This window comes from Rattus norvegicus, chromosome 11 (assembly GCF_036323735.1).
Source record: "Rattus norvegicus strain BN/NHsdMcwi chromosome 11, GRCr8, whole genome shotgun sequence".
In the NCBI taxonomy this organism is placed as follows: Eukaryota; Metazoa; Chordata; class Mammalia; order Rodentia; family Muridae; genus Rattus; species Rattus norvegicus.
In genome coordinates this window covers 78,002,414-78,012,305 of record NC_086029.1, presented here as the reverse complement: position 1 = coordinate 78,012,305, position 9,892 = coordinate 78,002,414, and the positions used below count along the sequence as shown (strand labels likewise).

The 9,892-nt window shown below is 41.7% G+C and overlaps 1 protein-coding gene across 1 annotated transcript; it reads right to left on the bottom strand.

Moving 5' to 3' along the window:
• Positions 1-6,393: 6,393 nt before the first annotated feature.
• Stfa2l2 (stefin A2-like 2) lies at positions 6,394-8,816 on the bottom strand. The gene is made up of 3 exons (XM_006248415.5): positions 8,663-8,816; positions 7,976-8,077; positions 6,394-6,594 (listed from the first exon to the last, which is right to left on the bottom strand). The coding sequence occupies exons 1-3, from the start codon at positions 8,744-8,746 to the stop codon at positions 6,469-6,471; spliced, it is 312 nt and encodes a 103-aa protein (XP_006248477.2). The 5' UTR covers positions 8,747-8,816; the 3' UTR covers positions 6,394-6,468.
• Positions 8,817-9,892: the final 1,076 nt, after the last annotated feature.

Below are 9,892 nucleotides of genomic sequence, written 5' to 3'. Positions count from 1 at the left end.
ATACCCAAAACAAAGAAAGAATATTGAAGGCAGTAAGGGAAAAAGGTCAAGTAAAATAGAAAGACCGTCTATCAGAATTACACCAGAGACTATGAAAGACAGTAGATCCTGGGCAGATGTCATACAAACCCTAAGAGAACACAAATGCCAACCCAGTCTACTATATCCAAAACTCTCAAATAACATAGATGGAGAAACCAAGATATTCCTTCACAAAACCAAACTTACACAATACACTTCCACAAATCCAGCCCTACAAAGAATAATAGATGGAAACCTCCAGTTCAAGGACAGAAACTATACGTTAGAAAGAGCAAGAAAGTAATCCCCTTACAATGAAACCAAAAGAAGAGAGACACACAAACATAATTTCGCCTCTACCAACCAAACTAATAGAAACGACAATCACTATTAATTAGTATCTCTAAACATCAATGGACTTGATTCCTTAATAAAAAATATAGACTAACAGACTGGATAGGTAAAGAGGACCAAGCATTTTGCTGCATCCAGAAAGCAGACCTCAGTGACAAAGACACTACCTCAGAGCAAAAGGCTGGAAAACAATATTCCAAGCAAATGGTCCCAAGATACAAGCTGGACTAGTCATACTAATAATGAGTAAAATTGACTTTTCACCAAAAATTATCAAAAAAGAGAAGGAAGAACAATTCATACTGATCAAAGAAAACATCCATCAAGAGGAACTCTCAATTAAGAACACTGATGCTTCAAATGCAAGAGCATCCACATTCTCATAGGAAACTTTCCTAAAGCTCAAAGCACACATAGCACCTCACACAATAATAGTGGGAGAGTTCACCCCACTCTCATCAATGGACATATCATGGAAACAGAAACTGAAGAGAGACAAAGTGAAACTACCATATAACATTTAACCAAGTGGATTTAACAGGTATCTATAGAAAATTTCATCCTAAAACAAACATTCTCTCAGCCCCTCACAGTACCTTCTCCAAAATTAACCATTTAATTGGACAAAAAACAAGCCTCACCCAATACGAGAAGATTGAAATAACCCTATTTGGTCATAATGGACTAAGGCTTTTCCTCAGTACAGCATAAACAACAGAAACCCTACAAACACCTGGAAGCTGAATGAGCAAGGTTCTACTTAATGAGAACTTGGTCAAGGGAAAAGGGAAGAAAGACATTGAAGACATTGTAGAATTGAGTGAAAAGCAATGCACAGAAAGCCAAACTCATGGCACACAATGAAAGCAGTGCTAAGATGAAAACTCATAGCTCCGAGGGCCTCCAAAGAGAAACTGGAAAGAGCGTATACTAGCAGTTTGATAGCTCACCTGAAAGCTGTAGAATAGGAAGAAGCAAATACACCTAAGAGTAGTAGATGGCAGGAGATAATCAAACTTAGACCTGAAAAAAACCACGTAAATGTTTCTTACTTCCCTCCTCCGTCTGTTACCCCTGTTATGGTAAAAATTCAGCCTTGGGGAAAAATTGTCGCCTTGATCAGACTCTTGTCTTGGAGTCCTTCTTCACGTCTCTTGTCCCCCATTCTCTTCCAGGCACCATCACCACCCTTCGTTGACACCCGTGTAGGAGAAAGCCAGATCAGGGAGATGGGAAGAAGTGGGTGGGTGAGTGGGGTTCAGTCCCATAGAAGCAGGGTGGGCGAGGGATAGGGGTCTCTAGAGGGGAAATCAGAAAATGGTGTAACATCTGAAATGTAAGTAAGGAAAATACCCAATAAAAATAAAGAATAAATAACATGGTTGTCCATAGCCACAGCATCAGACATTCTGAACTCTCATACTTTTAGCAATCGCCTGTCCTATCATAGCTGCATTGAACACATTAGATCCAATATCTACAGTAGTATTAATGCATTCATACATAGGTGCAATTCTGGTCTTTAAAGGTCTAATAGCCTCTTTGCATTTAGCATTATTGTTCTTAAAAGCTAAAGGTTCAATTAATTCTGCTCTTACACCTGGATCTGATACTGCTCTATTTACAGTTGGAGTTAATCTTTGTAAACAAAATCACTCAAAGCTTCATCTGTGTCCTGGTTTATGGTAAATGATTCAGATTGTCTTCACTGTTATCCAACCTTGTCCTAGGTATTTAAACCTACTGTTAGACATTGGTCTAATATGAGATCATCAAACAGAATCTGCATTGGAAACTTAGCATATTCACCTTCACCTGGGACTGATACTTGGGAATGTTAACCCTGCCAGTCCTATTATGTTGTGCCATAGCGAAAGCCTCCTCTGTCCAGCATATGAGCCACTGTAGTTGAGGGTCATCTTCTAAGATGGCTATTATTAAATTTTTCCAGTCTTTTGGAGTTATACAATTTTGCATGGTTTAATCATTTCGTACCTGTTTCACATATGGTGAGTGCATGCTATAGGCAACAATTGCCCCTTTAAATTTCCTTAGATCTAGCATTCCCATGGACTGCCATCCAAATGCATAATAACCTGTGGGTTACTCTTCTGGAGGTATTTGTTTTATGATAGCTGGACAAATGTAGCTTTTTCAAAAGTACCATGTAAGGATAGTTTTAAAGTTTGCCTAGTTTTTCTCTAGCCCTCCTAGCTCTCAAATGAGGAACACTAATTTGAGGGTGAAGGACAAGGAGATTATCTCCTTCCTTCTTTGTTTTGATATTTTCTTACAGAGCACAGAGAAAAATGTGATCAGTATTATTAGGTCTATGATGATAATTAAAACGAAGCTATACAAGGTACAAATGTCCTCTCCTATAGTGTTTTCCATTTTAACACAGAAAATATTTTCAATTTTTAATCTTGCCAATTGTCTTTTCTTCACAGAATTTACCTCATTACATTCAAGCTTATTTTTTTCTCTGATTGTCGATACTCAGTTTCTTTCCTTTTGCAGCATCTATGCTCATTTACAAAACATTTTTTTATTTTCTTTTACTATTTCTAAACATAATACTCATTTCAGTAAACAAGCTTCTCTAAACCGTCCTCTGGATACTGTCCACTCTGAGCATACATTACTGACTCTGAGGTCTGGGGTTTCAGCTACAACTACTGTTGATGCCTTACTTTCATGCTCCTGTACCTGGATTCTCTCCTCTGGTTCTTGTCTCTAGAATTCATATTCTCAGTCTGGATCTCATGCCTCCATTGTTGTACCTGGTATAGCAGGGCTTTTGTGGATCCTGTTCCAGGTTGAATAAAGGCAGGCAGACATCTGCATAATTTAAAGCTGCTGACCTTTACCTAGAGCAATCTTTCAGCTAGCCTCTACCTTAACCCAACTTTTCCACCATTGCATTGCTCCACATGGTTCTCATTGTACATTTCCCAGTCCTGTCCCCTTTCAGAATTCTTCTGCATCTTTCAGTATATCTCTGACCAGATATTTTGCATGTTCTATTGCCCCAGCTTAAGATGGCAGCCCTTTATTAAGCAAAAAGCCACACTCCTCATTCAACCTCTTGGCTACGGAGTTCGTGAAAAACATTTATATATCCTAGTAACCTGTCATCAACAGAATTAACAATTGAAAACACAGGGACACACTTCTTCTTCTTCTTCTTCTTCTTCTTCTTCTTCTTCTTCTTCTTCTTCTTCTTCTTCTTCTTCTTCTTCTTCTTCTTCTCCTCCTCCTCCTCCTCCTCCTCCTCCTCCTCCTCCTCCTCCTCCTCCTCCTCTCCTCCTCCTCCTCCTCCTCCTCCTCCTCCTCCTCCTCCTCCTCCTTCTCCTCCTCCTCCTCCTTCTCCTTCTTCTTTTTCATTTGGATTTTTCTTTTGTTTTTATTTTTATTCATATTTATTTGCATCCCAAATGCTGACCGAACTTCCTGGTTTCCGTTTGCAGAGTTCCTCACCCTATCTATGCTCCCCTTCACCTCTGCAAGTATGTCCTCCCTGGGTATCCTCCTACCATGAGGCATCAAATCTTTACAGGATGAGACCCATCTTCTCCTACTGAGACTGGACAAGGCAGTCCACTGCTACATACGTGCCAGGGCCTTGGAATAGCCCTGGTATGCTCTTTGGTTGAGGCTCAGTCTCTGGGAACTCCCAGGATCCATTTTAGTTAACACTTTGGTCTTTCTACTGGATTAACATCCTGTTCAGTTGCTTTAATCCTTCCCACAAGACTTCCGTAGTGGTCCCTGACCTCTTTCCCTTGTTTGCATCTTAGAATCTACACATGTCTCAGTCAGTTGCTGTGTAAAGCCTCTCAGAGAACAGCATGCTAGTCTCTGTCAGTAAGTACAACATAGCATGAGTAATAGTGTAAGAAATGGCCCATAGGATAGTTGTCAAGTTGGGTCAGTCACTGGTTGGCCACTCATTTTGTGTCTGCCCCATTTTTGTTCTTGTATTTCTTTAAGACAGGAGTAATTTTGGTTGAAAAATTTTGTAGGTGTGCTGGTGTCCCTATCACTATTCTGGGGATCCTATCTGGCTAGTAGAGGTTGTCTATTTAGGTTTCATATACCCACTATTTGGCATTTTGGCTGAGGTCATCTGTACTGAGTCCAGAGAGCCTGCCTGCCTCATCCCAGGTCTCTGGGACTTCCTAGAGTTTCCCCCACCTCTTACCTCCCAACCTTCCCTCCTACCCTAACCTCCACCCTCCAACTCCAGTAGCTACATATTTGTATCCATTCCTCTGGCCATTTTAAAAAATGGCATATAGACCTAAATAGAGAATTCTCAACTGAAGAATCTCAAATGACTGAGAAGCACTTAAAGAAATGTTTGACATGCTTAGTCATCAGGGAAATACAAATGAAAACAACCCTGAGATTCCACCTCACACCAGTCATAATGGCTAAGGTCAAATCTCAGTTGACAGAAGATGCTGGTTGGAATGTGGAAAAGGGGGACCATTCCTCCATTTCTGGTGAGATACAAGCTGGTACAACCACTCTGGAAATCAGTCTGGCAGCTCTTCAGAAAATTGGACATAGGACTACCTGAGGGCCCAGTTATACCACTCCTGGAAATACACACAAAGATGCTCCAACATATAACAAGGACACATGGTCACTGTGTTCACAGCAGTCTTATTTATAAGAGCCAGAAGCTGGAAAGAACCCAGATATCCCTCAATAGAGGAATGGATATAGAAATTGTGGTTCATTAACACAATGTAGTATTACTCAGCTATTAAAAGCAATGACTTTATGAAATTCACAGGCAAGTGAATGGAACTAGAGAATATCATCCTGAGTGAGGTAACCCAGTCACAAAGGAACACACATGGTATGTACTCAGTGATATGTGGATATTAGCTCCCAAACTCACAATGCTCACGAATCAATCCAGAGACAATATGGAGTCCCGAAGGAAGGCAGAGCAAGGTGTGGATGCCCTAGAACTGCACTGAGGGGGAACAGGATGATTGTGAGATACAGAGGCACAGGAGGACATGGAAGGAAGGGAGGAGGAGGAGGAAATAAGGAGGGCAGTTTCGGATACTGAGGTAGACAGGAGTGAGGTACAAAGGATAAGGATATTGAATAAAAATATGTAGTAAGGGGCAGGGGAGATGAGAAAATGGGGATGGCCACTGGAGGGTCCTAGACACCAGGGAAAAGAAAGGCTCCTAGAACTCAGCAGGGATGATTTTAGTTGAGAAGGGGAGATAGAACCTGTAGAGATCCCCTCCTTTGAACAGGCATTGCCCCTGGTTGAGTAATGGGACCACACACCATCTCAAAGTTTTTAACCCAGAAAGGCTCTTCTCCAAAGGAAGGACTGGAACAGAGACTGAAGGAAGGGCTATCTGGGGACTGCCCACCTGGGGATCCAACCTGTCTGCAGACACTAAATCTAATACTGTTGCCATTGCCCACAGGTACTTTCTGACAGGAACATGGTGTGACTGCTCCTTGGGAGGTTCAGCCAGCAAGTGACCAATGCAGATGTGGATGCTTGGAGCCAACCATTGACTGAGGTCAGGTTCCCTGGTTGGGGAGGCACCAGAAGGACTTGAGGTGCTGACAGTATTGCATCAGCATAAAAAAACCAATATTAATTGGCAGGACCACCCAGTGACCCCAGGACTACCAACTCAGGAGTGCACAGGGTGGGATCCATGGATCTAGATACATAGGTAGCATTGTCTGACATCAATGGGAAGGGAGGCCCTTGGTCCTGTGGTGGTTTGATGCACCAGATGTGGGAGGAGTAGGTCCAGAGAGGGTGTGTGAGGGGACACCCTCATAGAGGCAAGGGGGGCGAGAAGAGGAAGTTTGTGGATTGGAGGGCTTATAGAAGGGCAACTGGGAAGTGGGATATCATTTGGGATATAAAGGAAAGTAATGATAATAAAAAAGAAAACAAACAAAAATACTTTTCTAGGACATAAGGTGAAGAGAATATTGAGAAATGAGGGAGGGAAACAGTTATTTGAAGAATGTATCTTTATTGATGGCTGCATTTCTTTACAATGAGAGGGATGAGATCATATTAGGATTTGCTGTTTAGAAATAGGTCAGCTCATCATTTTTGGATTTGTTAGTCTGGTAACCATGAAGTTCCAAATCATTTTCTCTGGAAATACCACTGAAGACTCTTAGGTGGACGTAACAACCACACCCAACATCCACCTGGAAGACATAAAAGAAAAAAGAAATGGAAGAAGGGAGGAAGAAAAAAAGAAGGAAGGAAAGAAAAAGGAAAACATGAAGGAAGAATGGAAGGAAAATTATTTATGTGGATCTCAATTGTATGACAGATCTACTCTCTTATTAAGACTTGATATGCCAACCTCTCCTGAAAGAACACTTCTGGCCCAAGGCAGCCCCAGGAACTGAACTCTCATCAACCCTTATGTTAGGAGAAAGAGCGTCTAACAATATGGCAGGAAACATATTTCCTAGTGTATTTTTAATACCTTTTAGAAAAAGTTTTTATTCAATTTGAATGCTTGTATTTAAGTGCATCTTGTGCATGCAATGCCTGAAGTCACCAGAAGTGGGTGCTAAATCCCCACCAACTGTCGTTTGACATAGTTGTGAGCTGCTATTTGGTAGCCGAGAACCAAACTTAGGTCCTCTGCAAGAATAACCATAGCTCCTACCCACAAATCCATTTCTCCATCTGGATTTAATTTATTCTACTTTTCATCAAATTCTTGGCACAGATTACATTCCAGACTTACATTTTATTTTCATGATGTCTGGAAAGGTGCAGAAGGCAGTCTTTGTTTTTAGTGATTCTCTTTTCTGACTTCTAAGTACAGGAAAAACAGCATATGTTTTTCTAAGGGAAAAGACACTCAGACTGGCTTTGGCACATGTGGACTGTAGGGTCTCCATATCTCTGCTGTGTTACAACTTACTTTGAGAATGCACACCAGGCTGTCTCTTTTTAATGTAAAAATAAAGAAGCTTAGGTTCCTTCAGGGTAACATGCCCAATGGTTTTGAGGCATGAACCTGGGAGTGAGACAATCTGGATAAGACCTGCAAATTTTTTCTTTATTGGAACAATAAAAATTTTGAGTTCTACAGTAGATTTGTGTTCTGATATCCCTTCCTACCTTAATCTACTGACCTAATCTACTAATGCAAGTAACCAAAGTTTCCCATTACGGATGTCACTCTGATGAGCACCATACAAGGACAGACCTGTGTGTGTGTGTGTGTGTGTGTGTGTGTGTGTGTGTGTGTGTATCTCTGTGTGTGTATATGTGTGTTTCTCTGTGTGTATGTGCCTGTGTGTGTGTCTGTGTGTGTGTGTGCATGCATGTGTGTGTGTGTGTGTGTGTGTGTGTGTGTGTGCATGTGATCACACTGACTTCTTAACATAGGTCTGAAGAAAGCTTTCTGTATTCCCAAGGTTAAACAAGGTAACTCTCCTGTATCTAATGGATTTGGGGGTCTTCCACTTACAAGTGTCTTAATTAATGACCACTGGTAGAGATGAAGCTACAGTTGGGTCAACAGGTAACAACTGCAACAGTGCTTGAGGGAGGTTTGTGACCAACCTTAATGAAGTAATTTAATCCAGCGACAACTTGAACTTTATACTGGACGGCTTCAAATTTTTCATATTTCCCATTGGTTTTCTTTTCAAGCAGTGGCTTGACCTAATGAGGAGAAAGTGATGATGTTAGGGCTGTGTTGACTCAGTTTATCTGAGTCACAAACCTTGGAACCTCATCCTGCTGAGAGTCCTCAGAGATGCTGATGACCCAGGGCTGGCAGCTCAAGACTCTAATCCCAGAACTTGGAAGACTGAGGCAGGAGAATGCCATTCAAGATTGTTATTCAGCTTGGGGCATGTAGAAAGTTCCAGGTTAGTTGTGGTTACCTGTTGAATCTTGCCTGAAAAATCAACACACACACACACACACACACACACACACACACACACACACACACACACACACACACGTAATCACTGGGATGAGACATGCAAAGTCTAGAGACGATGCAGCATGAATTCACCTTCCCCAGCGGGAGAGTAAGAGGGCATGGTAAAGAGTGCAGCTTCCCAGATTTTACTTCTGGGAATTTACTGTGAAAGGCTTAATGTTCCTCTTTTAGCTCTATCAAGTCTGAACAAAACCTATATACTCCTGGTTTCTGTGATTTCCCACACTCTAACTGCAGTGTCAAAATATAAATCAAATCATGATAATTTGATTTGGGATCAAGGTACATCAACTCACCTTGTCAGCAATCTCCTGGATTTCTGCTGTAGCAGGTCTGGCCTCTGACAGGCCTCCCACTGTTCTTAAGGGTTCTTGTTCCATGGCTGGGCAGGGTGCTGAGAAGGAATGATCCTGCAGGCACTGAGAGTCAGGGTTTTAAATGTATCTGTAAACTCCTCCTCTAATGTATTATCTCCACAATATCTGAGGGGCCTGGGAAATGAGTCTGCCCTTATGCAAGTTTGATTATGTCCCTGAGGGGAAGTATTGAGTGCAGTTGGGTGGAAATGAGTTGGGGGAATTGGGCAAGCATTTGGGCCCCAGACTCAGGTGTGGTTCATGGTTCCTCCCTGCACTCTCTGTGCCAAAAATGATATTATGTTGTGTCATATGAGGAAGGCCATGTAGAACCAGGATTTCTAAATCTGATATAACTTCTTTTAATAGAATATTTAATTATGTCAAGGCCGGTTGCTTAGGATCCACCCAACTTTGTAAAGATAAAATAAAACTGCCTTTGGTGGATTTTTAACTGAAGTTTCAAAAATGTTTATCACCAAACAAGAAGAATAAAATGTCAAACACCTTTATTTCTTCTAACGCTGTTGATTTTATTGGGTGTGTTGTTATTGTTGTTGTTGTGTTTTTAGAGTTGGAGTTTCTCTGTTTAACAGCCCTTTGCTGTTTTTGAACTAACTCTGTAGTCCAGGCTAGCCTGAGACTCACAGACAGCTGCTTTCATCTATCTCCCAATTGCTGGGATTACAGACATGGGCCTTCATGCCCTGTTTTTTTTTTTTTTTTTTTTTTTTTTTTTTTTTTTATTAACTTGAGTATTCCTTATACACATTTCGAGTGTTATTCCCTTTCCCGGTTTCCGGGCAAACATCCCCCTCCCCCTCCCCTTCTTTATGGGTGTTCCCCTCCCCATCCTCCCCCCATTGAGCCCTCCCCCCAACTATCTAGTTCACTGGGGGTTCAGTCTTAGCAGGACCCCCTTCCACTGGTGCTCTTACTAGGATATTCATTGCTACCTATGAGGTCAGAATCCAGGGTCAGTTCTGTATAGTCTTTAGGTAGTGGCTTAGTCCCTGGAAGCTCTGGTTGCTTGGCATTGTTGTACATATGGGGTCTCCAGCCCCTTCAAGCTTTCCAGTTCTTTCTCTGATTCCTTCAACGGGGGTCCTATTCTCAGTTCAGTGGTTTGCTGCTGGCATTCGCCTCTGTGTTTGCTGTATTCTGGCTGTG